Source organism: Artemia sp. Qi Xiang Cuo, chromosome 11 (assembly GCF_049724085.1).
Source record: "Artemia sp. Qi Xiang Cuo chromosome 11, ASM4972408v1, whole genome shotgun sequence".
NCBI classification, from domain to species: domain Eukaryota; kingdom Metazoa; phylum Arthropoda; class Branchiopoda; order Anostraca; family Artemiidae; genus Artemia; species Artemia sp. Qi Xiang Cuo.
This window is the reverse complement of record NC_142804.1, coordinates 61,608,963-61,626,485: the sequence shown is the minus strand read 5'-3', so window position 1 is coordinate 61,626,485 and position 17,523 is coordinate 61,608,963. Positions and strand designations below refer to the sequence as shown.

At 37.1% G+C, this 17,523-nt stretch overlaps 2 protein-coding genes across 2 annotated transcripts in view; one reads left to right on the top strand and one right to left on the bottom strand.

Moving 5' to 3' along the window:
• The window catches only part of LOC148947211 (uncharacterized), a 321,142-nt gene that overhangs the window by 153,905 nt on the left and 149,714 nt on the right, over nt 1-17,523 (top strand). The gene's annotated exons all lie outside the window — the stretch shown is intronic.
• Nucleotides 1-17,523, bottom strand: part of LOC148947212 (uncharacterized) — a 172,523-nt gene that overhangs the window by 39,195 nt on the left and 115,805 nt on the right. The window contains exon 5 of the mRNA XM_089097121.1: nt 12,401-12,507. Coding sequence (XP_088953247.1) covers nt 12,401-12,507 — 107 coding nt within the window. The remainder of the gene's footprint in view (nt 1-12,400; nt 12,508-17,523) is intronic.

Below are 17,523 nucleotides of genomic sequence, written 5' to 3'. Positions count from 1 at the left end.
ATATATATATATATATATATATCGGCGCGTACAAACAGCTCCTCTCATTTGATCTGCCATTAGCGGTCCAATTACCCTGGAACACGCATTTTGGCAGAAGCTTTCTCAAAATGCCTTTAAAACCAACTCGAGACTTCGAAACCTACTTGTAATTCCTATAAACATCTGAACTAATTATATATATATATATATATATATATATATATATATATATATATATATATATATATATATATATATATATATATATATATATATATATATATATATATATATATATATACCTGCCCTATCCCCCCCCACTACCAGGATAAACTACTGAAAACGTCTGTATATATACTTCAATAACTAATACTATATGTTAACATTGGGTAAAGTTCATAACTATCAGCCCTCCTCCCGGGAACTTCGGGGATTAAGTCATCCTGAAAGACATACTTATAATATTTTCGAACATGCTGAACAAATGTTATCTCAAAAATTTTATCAGGTGACTTTGGAAAACAATGAGCGTGGGAGGGGCCTCGTTGCCCTCAATTTTGTTTTGGTCACTTAAAGGCACTAGAACTTTTAATTTCGTTCCAATGAGCCTACATATTCTAAGACCACTGGGTCGATACGATCACCCATGCGAAAAAGAACAAAAAAACAAATAAACACGCACCCGTGATATTTCTTCTGGCAAAAAATGGAATATTCCACATTTTTGTAGATAGGAGCTTGAAACCTCTATAGTGGGGTTCTCTGATACTTTGAATATGATGGTGTGATTTTCATTATGGTTCTATAACTTTTAGGGGGTCTTTCCCCCTTTTTTCGAAAATCAGCCAAATTTTCTCAGGCACGTAACTTTTGATAGGTAAAATTAAACTTGATGAAATTTTTATGGTTGAAATCCGCTTTAAAATTTGAATCTTTGATGTATCTTTTGGCATCAAAATTCTGTTTTATACAGTTTCGGTTACCATTGAGCCGGGTCGCTCTCATTTACAGTTCGTTACCACGAACTGTTTGATATTAGGAAGTAAGCCAATGTATGCAATCACCATTTTGGCCCATTTCTTTTTTCGTAAAGTTTTCATAGTATATATATATATATATATATATATATATATATATATATATATATATATATATATATATATATATATATATATATATATATATATATATATATATATATATATATATATATATATATATATATATATATATATATATATATATATATATATATATATATATATATATATATATATATATATATATATATATATATATATATATATATATATATATATATATATATATATATATATATATATATATATATATATATATATACATATATATATATATACATATATATATATATATATATATATATATATATATATATATATATATATATATATATATATATATATATATATATATATATATATATATATATATATATATATATATATATATATATATATATATATATATATATATATATATATATATATATATATATATATATATATATATATATATATATATATATATATATATATATATATATATATATATATATATATATATATATATATATATATATATATATATATATATATATATATATATATAATATAAGATTGTGTGTGTGTGTGTGTATGTATCAGGCGCGTCAAATAGCTCCTCTCATTTGATCTGCCATTAGCGGTCCAGTTACCCTGGAACACGTATTTTGGCAGAAACTTTCTAAAAACGCCTTTAAAACCAACTCGAGACTTCGAAACCTACTTGTAATTCCTATAAACATCTGAACTAATTATATATATATATATATATATATATATATAAAAACAGTAATATAATATAATAATATATATATATATATATATATATATATATATATATATATATATATATATATATATATATATATATATATATATATATATATATATATATATATATATATATATATATATATATATATATACATATATATATCGGCGCGTACAAACAGCTCCTCTCATTTGATCTGCCATCAGCGGTCCAATTACCCTGGAACACGTATGTTGGCAGAAACTTTCTCAAAATGCCTTTGAAACCAACTTGAGACTTCGAAACCTACTTTTAATCCCTAAAAACATCTAATAATAACATGCACTACTAATTACCGATTTTCATATATGTATTGGAATAAATTAATTAAAAATCAGTTTCTTCAAAATTTAGTGTTCCAACGTTGAAGCCAAGTTTCGCGTTCAAGAGAAATCTGACTTGTCTACCCGTGAAAAGATCTAACGTCGCTTATGTTTATACGTTCTCTGGAGCACTCGCACCTCGGTCTGGGTTTTTATAATGAGTGAGATAGGGAAAGATCATACTGCTAATTATATTTACAGTGTCTGGGATATTCTGGCCTTCAAAAAAAAAACAACAATCTATATAGGTCAGAAGTTTGAAAAAAATCGTAAAGAGTCTTCTTTTGGAACAAAAAAGAAGATTTATGTCAGTGAAGTCATAAATACATGAATGCTTTCGAAAAGTATAGGCTACATGCGCCATATATGCCTCAGTAGTGGTTGCATCGTTTTTAGTGTCTATGATGTAGGCCACATTACACAAGAAACACATGATTGACAAGAAAAATCATATGATTGACGTCATATCTATGAATACATTTCAAAAGAATAAATTACATCATTTACGCCCTCCTCCCTCATGAGTGAACGTATCGTGTTTATTTATATCTATGACGTATGCAACTCTAAAAAAGGGAACAACGCTCAGTATAAAACACCAAGCGTAATCAGTCTATTTACAAAAGGTTTTGTATGACAAGACCAATGCGAGCAGATAAGGCACAGGGTATCAAAAAATATCTAAAGTAATGATAAACTAAAATTAAGAACAAATACACACAGTCAGAATACTTCCATCAGCAACAATTATATTAAAATAAGCGGCGGCAAGAATTAAAACTATTCTAAAATAAAAGTGAAGAACAAAAAACATACGCGGCTGAAAGATATGCCACAGAGATAACAAGGAAATATGCGGTTAAAAGATAAGTGGCAATGAGAATTACAAGCAAGATCGAGAAAGTGAGCATCAGACCATGTAAGAAATGGAGTGAAAAACAAGGAATTGTGATGTTAGAAGACAAGGGACAGCAAAAATCAGAACGTGTCAAAAATGAAAGTGAAGAAGAAAGAAATATTACGTTGGAAGAACAACGCTACCACAATCTTTGACACCAACAAAATGTGACGCAAAACCCAGCAAAAACCTAAAAAGATGCCATAAACAACGCAACTGTTTCTTTCAAGTCATTGGGACCCTTCAAAATTATATGTGTTCCCTGGGGATCCCTCTACATTCCCAAGGAAACAGTAGCAAGCAAAGCTGACTCATTTGGAGGTTGCTACTTAAAGCGAAAATTAATATATACAAGCCTACCACATGCTGAGTCCCGGGCCTGGCTACGAAATCGGCTATATAATTTTTTTTTCTTAACTGGTATATTGACATTTCTGGTAACTAAAATGATCTAAAGAGGTCACAATTTTAAAGAAGAATTTGGAAGTATCAAACTTATGGTGACGCCATGACATCAAGAAGAAGCTCACATCGTCTTCGGCAGCAATATAAGTGACAATGAGAATCAATATAGAATCTACCTGTCACGTAGCCATGAAGGGCCTGGCCTCGACATCAGCGACATAGTTTTTTTTTCTTCTTAAAACTGGAAAATTGACATTTCCGGCCATGAAAATGATCTAAATAGGTCACAAATTCAGGAAAAAATTTGTATTTTTCCCAGGGTGGCAGTATCAAACCTGTGTTGGCGTAGCATCACAACCTGTGGTTCTCTCCTCCACTTGATTAGTTTTAATCCCTTTTTGACGTTTCTGTTCTTTTCTGGTTTTATCAGCATTGAGCATACCTCGTTTCATACGTCTAAAGATATTAGCGTTCTTTTTTTTATCTTTGATTGTCCTTTTTTGTTGTTGGCGTTGGTTTATTTGTCCCTGAGCCACGGTGGACTTAGGAATAAGTTTTGAGAACATTCATTATTGCCGTATCGACCAGAGGAACCGTCCCCTCTAAGGACATAATTATTAGAGGAAACACAGGACGTGGGAAGTAATTTGAAAAACTTGTAATTTTAAGTTGAACCAGGAAATATATTGAAAATCGTTCCTTCGTTAGCAGAAGTGAAAAATTTTATTGGCCCACATCTCTTAGTTAACTAATTCAAGTGAAAAAAAGTGACAATTTTAATAATTTTACCCTCCTGAAGTGGCACTTTGCAGATAATGAAATGCATGATTTTTTAACGTGTAAAGACACATACCCTTACAAATATTTAAATCATACCTCTAAGTTTCGCGAGTAAAAACAGCCATCTACCCAATAGTTTTTTTATTCACTTTACGAGCGACAATGTACCCCTTTTCAGTATAAATTCGCTAAAAACTTTGGGCAAAAGGAGGGTAAAAATGGGGGAGAATATTGTATATTGAACTTAAAAAGCTATGTATTGATGTTGTTGGATATCATGTTTAAAATATGTGTAAAATCTATAATAAATATCGGGTGGAGTTGGAGTATTATTTTTCTACACCAGACCGGGTGATGGACCTAAAATTTAAAATCGCAAAATAAAACATGTCTTATAGCAGAGGTTGATCCACACCTACTAGTACAAAGATCACTAAGGGGAGAGCATGTATTCGATGGAGATTGAATCCTCTAAACTTACCCAACATGAAGTACCAGAAAAAAGTCAAATGCACTTGTTCTGGATATAAGTTCCCTCTATCCGTCAGCAGTGTCTCACTACTCTTTTCAGTGTAGCAATTGCAAACGGCTTTACACTCCTCGTGATCCAAGTTTTCCTGATATTGCCAGTGTGAGGAGAATGGACCACAGGGATGTTTATTTTTTGTAACTGACGGTGAAATACGAATAGAACTCTATAGCTTGGCTAGGTTAGGTTAGCTTGGTTTAATTTTAATGACGACCAATTCTGACTTTCACCTTCTCTTCTCCACTTGATTAGTTTGAATCCATTTTTTCTTATTTTTTGTTGTTTCTGTTCTTTTTTGGTTTTTATCGGCATTGAACATAACTCGTTTGACGCGTCTAATGATATTAGCTTTCTTTTTTTATCTTTGCTTGTCATTTTTCGGTGGCTGGCGCTGGCCCCCCAGGAAAATACCCCCCCCCCCGTGGAAAATAGCCTCCATCCACCCCAACCCCCCAGAAAAAAGGAACCTTTTACTGGCTTTTTGGTGGGAGACTTTTCCACCAAGGAGGATTACCGGCTTGATTTTAAAAACAATCAGAAATTAATGTCTTTTTCAAATGAAAGTGCGCTAAGAAATATTTTTCACCCGAGATTATCCGTAAGAAATTTACTGAGTGGAATTTTCAGCTAGAATGGAATTGTCTTGGGGAAATTTCCCTGGAGGGGGGGGGTATTTTTACTTGAAAACAACTTTTCATGGTGGAATTCTTCCGTGGGGAAGGAATTTTTCATGGAGTTGGGAACCGGATTTTCCGGTGTTATTTAAAAGCGATCAGAAATTAAATTAAAAAATTTCCTTCAACTGAAAGTACGGAGCAACATCGAAACTTAAACGGAAAGAAATTATTACACATATGATAGGGGTTGTCCCCTCCTCAAGACCTGACTCTTTACTCTGAAGATTTGATTTTTTGTCCCAATTCCATAAGAACGACTTCTGAAACCAAATGGTCGTTTAATATGAATAAGAACCTTTTTTTTAATTTCTAATAACCTGTTATGAAAGAGTGTCTGTGGGGGCAGAGTGGGGAGAGGGGATGATGACCCTCGAGGTAAAGGGATTTTCCAGCATGATCTGATTAGCAATAGTAGTGGACATTGCTGAATAAAAGTGAGTTATTTACTACGACTTATATTAGTTTGTTTGTCCCTGAGCCCAGGTGGGATTAGGAAAGAGTTTTGAGAACTTTCATCATTGCAGTATCGACAAGAGGGACCGTCCCCTCTAAGAAAATATTTATTAGAGGAAACACAGGACACGACACCTCAGGTCAAATAGCGTGACCCTTACCCCCCCCCCCTACCCCTCCACAGGTTGCACACTTGTAAAGCCTGCTCTAGTTGTAATGTCAGCGCGGGAAGAACCTCTGGAATCCTTAAGACAATTCAATCACGTTACAATACTCTAGCAAAAATCACGATATTCAATCATGAAAATATTGTAAATTGTACTTAAAAAGCTATGTATTGACGTTGTTGGATATTTTGTTCAATATACGCATAAAATCTATGATAAATATGGTTTGGAGTTGAGGTATTAATTTTCTACACAATACCTGGCGATGGACCAAAAACTTAAAATCGCGAACTAAAACAGGTCTTATAACCGAGGTTGAATGACGGGAGAGCATGTATTCGATGGAGATTGAATCCTCTAAACTGACCCGACAGAAATTACCAGCGAAAATTCAAATGCAGTTTTTCTGGATATAGATTCCCTCTATCCGTCAGCAGTGTCTCACTACTCTTTTCAATGGGGCAATTGCACATGATTTTACAGTCCTTGTGATCCAGAAAGCTCATTTGAAGGAATTGTGTAAGAGTCAAATTGAATATCATCAAAATCAGAGTACTCATATGATCAATATCATTGGTGTCCCGTTACCTTAACTGTTAGGGCGGGATTATGAATTTCATCAATTTTCCCTGATATTGCCAGTGTGAGGAGAATGGGCCAAAGAGATGGTTTTTTTTTTTTTTTACTGAAGTTGAAATACGAATAGAACTAGAGAACTTGGTAAAAAAAATTATGTTTTCCCGTGCTTCAACAGATCTTTATTTTAGACTCACTGGTTCCAAACAATCTTTCATTAGTAGAGGATGGGGCATCCACTTGACTCCTTCGAAACAAAGGCTAATTGTCAACCATCATTCGAAACAAAATATTGTTTTAAGCCATGTTCTTTAAAGATGGGTGCTTTGGATCCAAAGTTACAGAAATTCACAGAGCCCTCTAATTTCACCAAAAACCCTAATTGAAAAAACTTTTGACACATTTGCCAAGAAACAACCTGAAACAAAAACAAAGGTTGAAAAAAACCTTTAGAGTCATTTGAACTCAGCCACTGGTAAAATGTGCGAGTGAGCACAATCTCGGTCGTTGTGACGTTGTTATCAGTTCGAAAGAATGTGCTCAAATTATTGCCGATCAGGATTTCCAAGCATTTACAATCACATTCTTTTCCATAGAAAAACAAGAAAATTTCAAAGAAACTGGAAATTTCAAAGAAACTCATTTTCAATTTTTATTACAATACGTTAAGGCTCCGATGGCCTGGGGAAGGACAAGTTCAAATATATTATGGGGACACACCCTTCCTCTTGTGAAAAAGTAAAGAAAGATAATTTATTAGATGATTCTGTCAATGGCGAATACACTAGCTCTCGAATGAATTATACCAATTGGGACAAGTCCATATATCAAGAGCTGTTGAAACACCAGATCCCAAATAAACTTTCATAAATATACTATCTCTTTAAACGAGCCAAAACTTTTCATAATGCCTAGAGGACAATTGAACAACCTGGACCATCCAAAGTGACAAGACCAATCCAAGCAGCTATGGTAAAGGGTATTAGAAAAATATCTAAAAGAAATGATAGTCGAAAATGAAGAACAAAATATACTGTCAGAAAACAGTCAGCAACAATTACAGCCAGTCAAAAACAAAAGTGAAGAACAAAGAAACATCCACTTCGAAGATAAGCGGCAACAGGAATTAAAACTACTCAAAAGCAAATATGAAGAAAAAAGAAATATGCGGCTAAAAGATAAGCGACAGCGAGAATTAAAAGCAATCTCAAGAAAGCGAGCATCAGAACGTATCAAAAATAGAGTGAAGAACAGGCTGTGCTGTTAGAAGACAAATCAGAACGAGTGAAAAATAAACGAGAAGAAGAAAGAAATATTACGTTAAATGAACAACACCATCGCAATCTTCGACGCCAACAAAATGTGGCGTAGCATCCAGTACAAACCGACCAAAATACCATAAACCATGCAACTTTTAATCATAAGTCATTGGAAACCTTCTGTGTTCTTTATGCTCCCTGGGGAGCGCTCCATTTCCCTGAGGAAAGAGTAGCAAACACAGATTGACTCATTTGGACCTACTTAAAACGAGAATCAATATATACGAGTCTACCATATACCGAGTGACGGGGTACAGCTTCAAAATTGGCAACATAGTTTTTTTTCTTAACTAGCATATTGACATTTCTGGACACTAAAACGATCTAGAAAGCTCATAACTTTAAGAAAGAATTTGTTTTTTCCCACAGTGGTTGTATCGAACCTATAGTGGCGTCATGACATCAAGAACAGGCTCACATTGTCTGCAATTACGAAATAAATGACAATGAGAATAAATATTTGCAAGCCTGTCGCGTAGCCATTCCGAGGCCTGGCCTCGAAATCGGCAACATACTTTTTTTTCTTAAAACTGTCAAATTGACATTATATGTCATATTTTCGCAATTACCAGTTTTTTGCTCTTTGCGTGATTTAATGCTTTTTCATACTGGTCTTTTCAAAGATATTTGATTAATAAACCTAGTCCGATTTATAACAGTTTCAACTAAGATCCACTAAGCTTCAAACTTTTTGTTTTCTTTTTTAAGGTTTTTGAATTGTAGTAATCCCTTGTTAAAATAAATACACATATATTTGCAAAAACCAGGTTTTTGCTCTTTACGTAATTTAATGTTTTTTCATACTGTGTCTATTCAAAGATATTCGATTATTAAAGCAAGTCAAATTTCTAACAACGATATGTACTAAGCTTCAAACTTTTGTTTTTTTTAAGGTTTTTGAATTGTTGTAATCCCTTGTTAAAATATATACAAATAGTTTTGCAATTACCAGTTTTTTGCTCTTACAGTCAAAGTATCCAAATTCAGTTTTTATTTACTCCATCAAATTTAATAAGCATAATCCATGATCTTAGTAAAGAATGAGCGTTACGTGACACAAAATTTTAGAGTTCACGGCATAAATCAGCGTTTCTTTGAATCTCGTGTGTAAGCGGCTGCTGGGTTGTCTCTCTTCAGCGACCAGCAGTAGTCCGCCATCGTCACTGCGTCCCACCTTCCCCTCTATTTGGCACATGTCCTGATGGATCCTTTCTCCCTGCTCATCACTCATTACCCCGAGGTTTTCAGAAAACTTCTCTATGCGTGAGAACAGGAAGTGAATCTTTATACTCATTAAATACCCGAGTAATTCGAAAGCCTCTATTACGCTGCTGACGAATGTGGCGTGGTTTGCTGCTTTTGTGTTCCCCAGGAAGTTGTTCATCGCCTGTAAAAACGATTTCCATGTGGCGCACTCTAGCGTATTCATGGAAATTTGGAACTCTGTGTCCTTTATAAATTGCCGTATCTGCGGGCTATCGATAATGCCAGCCTTCAGCTTCGTAATCGTCAGTCGGGAAAGGCTTGGCACAGGTAGTAGAAGCACCTCCCATCATTGTCCAGAAAGCGCGTCAACACATTTCGTTAATCCAAGCTTCATGTGTAGCGGTGGGATCATGGGCGTAGGGGGGGGGGGGCAGCTGTCCCTCCTAGACCCTCAAATTTACATTAGATATGGCTGAAAAAATAGATGGTTTGGAAAAAGCAGTTGATAAAACTCCATCACACTATCGAATGCCCATCCCCTAGACAATATGCTGCCTACGCCCATGGGTGGGATCAATATCTTCTCCTGGTCAACAAGAGATTTGTTTGTGATGTTTCTTGCCCCAGGCCCTAACTGTTCTCACGCAGGTTACTCTTTCTTTACATAGTGCTGGGCTCTGTCTCAACAGTCCCACATACATAAAAAGCATGGGTACTTCGTGAACCTGAACTGCTGATCAAGTAGAAAGTTCACCATCTTGAAGTCGATGCAGATGGTCCATTGATGCTACCAATATTGGATTTTCTCAAGCACGCACTTCACTGCTTCATATTTCTTTTTGAGAGTTGTGGAGTGCGCAAGACAGATTGAGGCGAACTGGTTCCCGTTGTAGAGGAGTACAAACTTTCATAGAGCGCTTGTTGCTGTCAATGAAGAGTCGCCAAACTCATGGATCGTATTGAGGAGCGACAAGTTTACCAAGAAGACCGGCGACATCTCAGCAGTACACAAGTTCTTTCTTCTGTCAGAAGTAGCCCAAGTAGTCCTCAGGCCTTCTACGAAAGAAAGTGATACGCGCGTCCTCACGAAGTAGATTTTTCTCTTTGAGTCTGGAGGCAAATAGCTCGGAGGAAGTCTTCGGAAAGCTGAGATCCGGAACCAGATTATTAAGCTCACATTGTGAAAAGGGATGCGGACTATCTTGTGCTTTATACTCCTCTTCTGTATATCCTCCCTCGTTTGCACTACTGGCCTCGTCGTCGCTGTCAAGAAGCTCTGTTAATGCTGGCACAGGAATTTCTTTGCAGTGAGCAACCGGATGGAAGGTCGGGATACTAGAGGCTGTGCCTATTCTTTTGGTTAATGCCAGTAGTGTTGATGCAGCAGAAGTATCAATCCGAGGCATGGCCTAACAGCTCCCTCCAACCCATCAGAATTCCAAACTTCGGTGATGTTTTCGCGCTTTTTGTCCACTACCGGATGTATATTCAATGCGCGTGTTGCAGACCGTGCACAGTGCCTAGGACTTACAGTGCTCACCCTGCTTGACTTCTGTACCGGGAGTAGAAACATAATAACTAAAATCTTCTTCTTTTTATATAAAAGAAACTCTTTCCTTCCAAAAATATCTCAAAGAAAACTTAAACTTCCCTTATTTCTGCCAAGAAAGGAACAGCTATGCTGATAAAGCTATCCCCAAATATATCACGAAATATTGTACCGTTCATTTTCAATCCCATCTTAAACGTCTTTCTAATTTCTGACGAGAAGAGAAAACCTGCCATTTATTCTCATCAGACATCCCTTTAAAAAACCAAATAAAAGAGACACTAATATTCACATACCAACTTGATGAGTTTCAAGCGAAGACATAAGTCCTACTTGTTTTACATTCCTTTGCTCCTGGAAACAAAAGAACTTAGAACATTCCCAATTGTACTTGACAGATTTCAAAGAGCGAAAAGTATTATTTGGTTTCGCAAAATAAAAGATATGCATTCCTTTGATCTCGGAAATAAAAGAGAATTGGAGATTCGCAAAAATGCTTGACAAATTTCAGGACATTGTTTAGTACAAAGTATTGAGTTCTTTACGAATGTGAGATTTGAATAATTGGAAATTGCTATAAAACTATTGGACTGTTGTAAAGCATAATAAAAATATTTTAAAGCAGAATAAGGTATGAGGCAGTGCCCGAAAATGAGTTGGTCCAATCGTGAATTAGTTTTTAGTGCTCAGAAGCTAAATAAGTGATATATCTTCGTGAAAATGTTTTCGAGGCATTATATTTCAGATAAAGCATTGAGAAGATTTTTTGATTAGGAAAGAGCAGGGAGTCAGGACCAGGAGTTCGGTATCATTCTTGTCTTACGTTTGTACACTGTTGTCTATATCAATGTAAGTGATAATAAACCTATTACTTTCTTATTTGTGTTTTTCTATATATGTCAATATCCCGATTTGTAGTTGGTAACTAGTTCCGTGTCTCCAGAAATCGTTCCCTAAGGAATCTGATCTCCATGCAAAATTAGAATAACTTGGTAAAGAGTTTGACTCTAGACATTGTGGCTACGCTTCAATATTAGGAGTTCTTCAACAGTAAGATGTAGAGTCCGAGACAGATGTATCAAAACGTTCCGAGACAGATGTATCAAAACGAGTTCAACATATAAATTAAAACATGGGACAGTAAGCTTCGACCAAACACAGAATGTGAGAGAATATCTACACAATGTGAGGGTTTTAACTGAAGAAAAATTTGGAAAAGGGTCCGGGGAACTATGTGAGAAAATTATTCTGCATGCCTTCAAGCAAGGGCTTAACCCTAAACTGTATCGCTTATTCATAGCTAAAAATATTGAAACACTAGACCAAGCCGTACAAGAAATGGAAAGAGCGGTAGAAATTGATGCGATAGCGTTACAACACAAAAAATCATCAATTAATAACATAGGCGAATCAAGCGCTAAACCGTCACGCAATGTAAGTTTCCCTTACATTATTTTCAAGAGATAATTCGCCAATACCAAATAAAAGTAGGTCACAAGAAACCGCTAGGCAAAGAACCGTACGCTTTCAGCCTACTAATCCCACAAATTATGGAAACAAATCACCAATAATAAAGTGCTATGCGTGTGATCGCCCAGTGTGGTGTGTAGTGTGTGTGTGTGCAAAGAGAGAGAAATACGAACTTCAAAACAGGATTGTAAACTAAGCTTCTTTAAAGAACAGGTTTTAAATGCGAACTTCAAAGACAAATCGGTCACTTTATTGCAACTGAGGTCCAACTCTGACAACCCTGTAAAAATAAAAAATAATAACAACTAAAACCACACCAACAAAGACATTATTATGCAGCATCCATTCATACAATATTCAAGATTCTGTCGATTATTTTTATAACTCGAGAAAGTACGTAAATGAAATATTCAGAGTAAGTTAAAATTCAAAACAATGACAGGTTCTTACGATGATGCATAGCAGATACAAAGACAGGGGGGTTGTGGAGTTTCATAAAAATATCCAACCCTCAAAATTGTGGAATACTTATCATTTTCCCATAGTGTCCTCAATTCTTTGACAAATATTTTCTTGTAGAGTTAGCCTTTCCCACGAGATAAGGGCCAGGAGTTGTTTTGCAATATACAATAGTTGCTGAATAGAACAGAGCATGAAAATATCCTTATAACAAAAAGGCGGAATAAGTCAGGGATAGCCAAAGAACCAGTACCAGAATAACCTCAACCCTGCGGCATACCGAATGATGGGCAAATACTTGAATATTTACCCCTCCTTCTAAGAGGGGTAAATGTTTAAAATTACTGTACTAAACTACAGCTGAACGAAAATTCCAACTGGACATCCAAATTGTGTCAAAAATCTAAACTGGAATGGGAAATTTTAGTTCTTAAATAGAAAAGGGATTAAAAAAACACAAAAGTATTCCAACATTAATGATCGGGAAATTATACATTAAAACCTAGTAAGAAATTCATTAGAAAACATAGGAAAAAACTACAAATATTCCAAGAATCACCAAAAAATTAAATTAAGAAAGTTAAAATCCACTGAATGTAAATTAAATATTTTAAAAATGCTGCTTCCACTAAATAGTAAATGACACTAGCTTTTAAGCGAGTTATGTTTATGTTTTGAGAGGGTTGAGTTGAGTCTTTAGGGGGTTGAGTTTATAATCCGATTTATATTTATTTGAATTGCCACTTAATTTTACCGTATTTTCTGTCCTTTTTGATGAATGGTTTAAAAAAAAACTTTCAGAAAAAAATTCTTTTAAAAAAAAGTAAATACTATACTAAACTTAAGATCAGAAGATATATAAACCTACAATAACTCAAACTCAAAACGACTAGGAATCACTATTAAAAAATTAATGAAACCCAAAACGAACAGAAATTAAAAAAACAATCATAGCAATAAAACATACAATAGATACTATCTGCTATGGCAAAAACAGTAAGGGAGGGAACTTGTGATTAGGCAGTGGATGAGACAGTGGCTCTTGATCAAAGTTAGGGAGTTAATTCGGAAATCAAGAGGTACAAAACTTTCAAATTAAATAAACTACTTCAAAAATTTCTACAACTGCCCCTTCTATACAGCCAGAAAAAATGGCCAAATAGGCCAGATATTTTCTATACGGCCAGAAAAAATAAGGTGGCAGATAGAGGAACGTACTGTAGATATGCAGGGCACGTCCCGGTAGGGAGGCGCGGACCAAGGAGGGACCTGGTCTCTGGGGGTCTTGAAATATAGTTAGAACACCCACGTCTTGAGGCCATAAATTCACGTGGAGGAGGAAGGCCTCTCCGATGTGCACTGGGCAGGGCCTATCGGCGTATGGATACGTCCTGCCCGTCACAAACCTTCTCCCGGTAATTGGAAAATTGCAGGTCATGCAGGACGCCAGAAGGGCGCACTATCGGTAGTAGATATAGCCGGCCCCTGCTAGGGATGGAGAGGAGTGGCTTACCATCGTCCTGAAATTAGCCAAGAAACCTTCTTTCTTATTAAAATTATGAAGTACCAACGATCAGGAACGAGAATCAAAACTACCGCGTCCGGGGCAACCGACAAAGTTACCGCGTCCGGGGCAACCGACGATCTGACGACCAAGAATCTCGCAAATGGCGACAGCGCTGACAGAATGGAGACAACTTTAACAATGTTGACAACTCCGACCCCGAAGGCTATGCTTTCCCCCTAAATGGATTTTATCTATTGGAACTCTAAACGTTAGGATGCTTCCTAAACAAGGTAAAATAGATCTTGTCCTAAATGAACTAAACCAATATAAATGGGATATTGTGGGACTTTCAGAAACACAGCTCCCTACCACTGGCGAAGAAAGGATCGGCAACACTAGTCTGTTACTGTCTGGGAGAACCGATGGCGTCCATCGACAAAGTGTTGGCTTTTTGATGTCGAGTAAGTCACGAAGAACCCTGATTTCCGTAACGCCTGTATCAGAACAGTTGATTTTGATACGAATGAAAGGATCCCCGATCAACATCACGATCATACAAGTCTACGCTCCTGACTGCAGCAAACCAGATGAAGAGTCTGACAATTTCTACCTTCAACTGCAAAACCTAATTGACGTAGTTCCCAAAAAAGACCTTGTTGTTGTTATTGGCAACTTCAATGCTATTGTTGGTAACGCTTCTACTGGAAACGAAGATGTTATGGGTAAATTTGGCCTTGGACGATTTAACAAGAGGGGAGAACGCCTCATTGAATTTGGCAGAGACAGCGATCTAGCCATTACCAATACTCTCTTCAAACACAGAGAACGTCGTAAGGCGACGAGAGAGACGACGTCGTAAGGCGACGTAATCTTATTGATTATGAGCTCGTCTCTAGGCGGTGGAAATCGTGTGCTAGATACTGTCACCCTCGCAGGTGGCGATTTTGACAGCGACCAAGCCCTGATCATGTCTACACTAAAGATACGCCTCAAATCTTCCGCAGAGCTGAATAAGAGACCCGCTCGTTTCAACACACATCTTCTCAAAGACCCTCAAACCCGCCAGACCTACATCGATGAACTGTCTACTCAAATATTGGACCTTCTTTCTGATATTTCTATAGTTTTATCTAAAGAAAACATCGATAAACTGGTCATAAACTCCTCTAAGATCATCAGAGAAGTAGCGATGTCTACCCCAGGAACCAAAAAGGGTGATAAAAAGCCTTGGATAACCAACAAAATTACACTATTATGTGCTGAGAAACGATAACACAATTACAGGTCAGACTGACAGAGCAGGGACAGATATAAGCAGTTGAAGCGTGCTGTAGAAAAAACCACCTGTACAGCCCATCGCACCTACATTAAAGACAAATGCGAACAGTGTGAGTCTGATTTTAAGAAAGGAGACTCACACTTTATGTCTAAGAGAGTTCGTGAGCTAACAAGCAAGAAAAGTCCCAGTTCTTGTGCACTGCTAGATAAAAACGGCTCCCAGATACAAAGATTAGAAGGTGTCCGATTGTGATGGATGGAGCATTTCAAAGAAAAGCTTAATCCTGATATCCTTCTAAACCCTGCTGTCCTGGACCTGTTTCCCGTTACTGTCTCAAACCCCAGCCCACTTCCTCTCCGTTCTGAGGTCTAAGACACCATCCAAGCGCTGAAGACTAACAAGGCCCCTGGCCCGGACGGAATACAGGCAGAACTGCTGGAAGTCCGGTGTGAACCACTTATAGATATTTTGCAAAAGATTGTATCCGCTACCTGGCAAGAGGGTCATTTCCCAACTTCTTGGTGTGAAGCCACAATTGTTCCGCTACACAAGAAGGGGTCAAAGGCGATATGCGATAATTACCGTCCTATTAGTCTAACAAGTCAAACTGCCAAGATCTTCACCCGAATTATACTCCAATGGATCAGAGCCACGTGGTCCTTAGTCATTCAAGAACACCAAGCCGATTTTCACCCTTGGAGATCGACCGTTGACCAAATTTACACTGTTGGTCAGATTTTAGAGAAATATCTGGAATTTGGTCGCGACCTATATCAGCTCTTCCTTGACTTTAGGCAAGCACTTGACCTTATTTGGAGAAATGGCCTATGGTATATCCTCCTCCATTACGGAATCCCAAGAAACCTAGTCGATCTTATCAAAGATGTGTACTCCAAATTTCGGAGTCTATTCATGACTAGTAAAGGTCTCACTGACAGTTTCCAGACTTCCGCAGGTGTTCTTCAAGGATGCCTCTAGTCTCCGGAGCTGTTCATCCTCTTCCTCACAGCAGTCTTATCCCTGGTGGAAACAACTCGCGGCGCACATATAGGGGGTGGTCAGAGAGATAAGGTAGCCTACGCCGACGATATCGACGAAATAACTGAAACACCCGAGGATCTACAAGTCGTTGGTAACGATATCCTCGAAGCTACTAGTTCTTTTGGAATGATCATAAATGTATCAAAAACAAAGGCTATGTGCCACTCACGGAAGCCGCAGAATACAGTTAAGCCAGACCTGAAACTTAATAGAGAGAGTATCCAGTGGGTCAACGAGTTCCCTTACCTCGGCAGTTTGATCAACAGCGACAAGAGTCACTCAAAAGACGTCTCGCCCTCGCAAGTTCCAGTTTCAAAGCCCATATTGCGAAGCCAGGATTTGTCCCCATTGCGCCCGTGTGAAACATGGACGCTGAAGGTGGATGAAAATCGTCGACTCGCAGCATTTAAAACTAAGTGCCTCCGCCGCATCACCGGGATCACTTACTTTGATAGAATCTCAAACGTCGAACTTCTCGAGCGCCTTAAAATACAACAAACAATTCTCATGAAGATCCAGCTCCAGCAACTTCGATGGCTCGGTCACATACAACGGATGAGTCAGTCCCGTCTCCCGAAAATCACCTTCAAAGGTCAAATTCACGGTTCTCGTCCTCGTGGTTGTGCCCCAAAAAGTTGGAAGGAAAACATAGCACCTCACCGCCTCTCTGACCCTCTTCGCCAAGCAGAAGACCGAGATGCATACAAAAGGCACATCCACGCCATTACGAAGAAAGAGGACCCAAGACCACCTTCAAAGACGGATGGGACTTAAGTCAACTAAGTCAAGTCATCGCTGATAAGGGATAAAGCAGAATCACTTCATTTGTTAGTTTGCAAGGACATCAACACACTTTTACCGTGACTGTTGATTTTACCTCTGATTAAATTATAGAAAAAAGTTCTTCTTAACTGAAAGTAAGGATCAACATTAAAACTCAAAACGAAAAGAAATTATTCCATATATGAAGGGTTGCCCCCTCCTCAATACCTTGCTCTTTGTTATTGTTT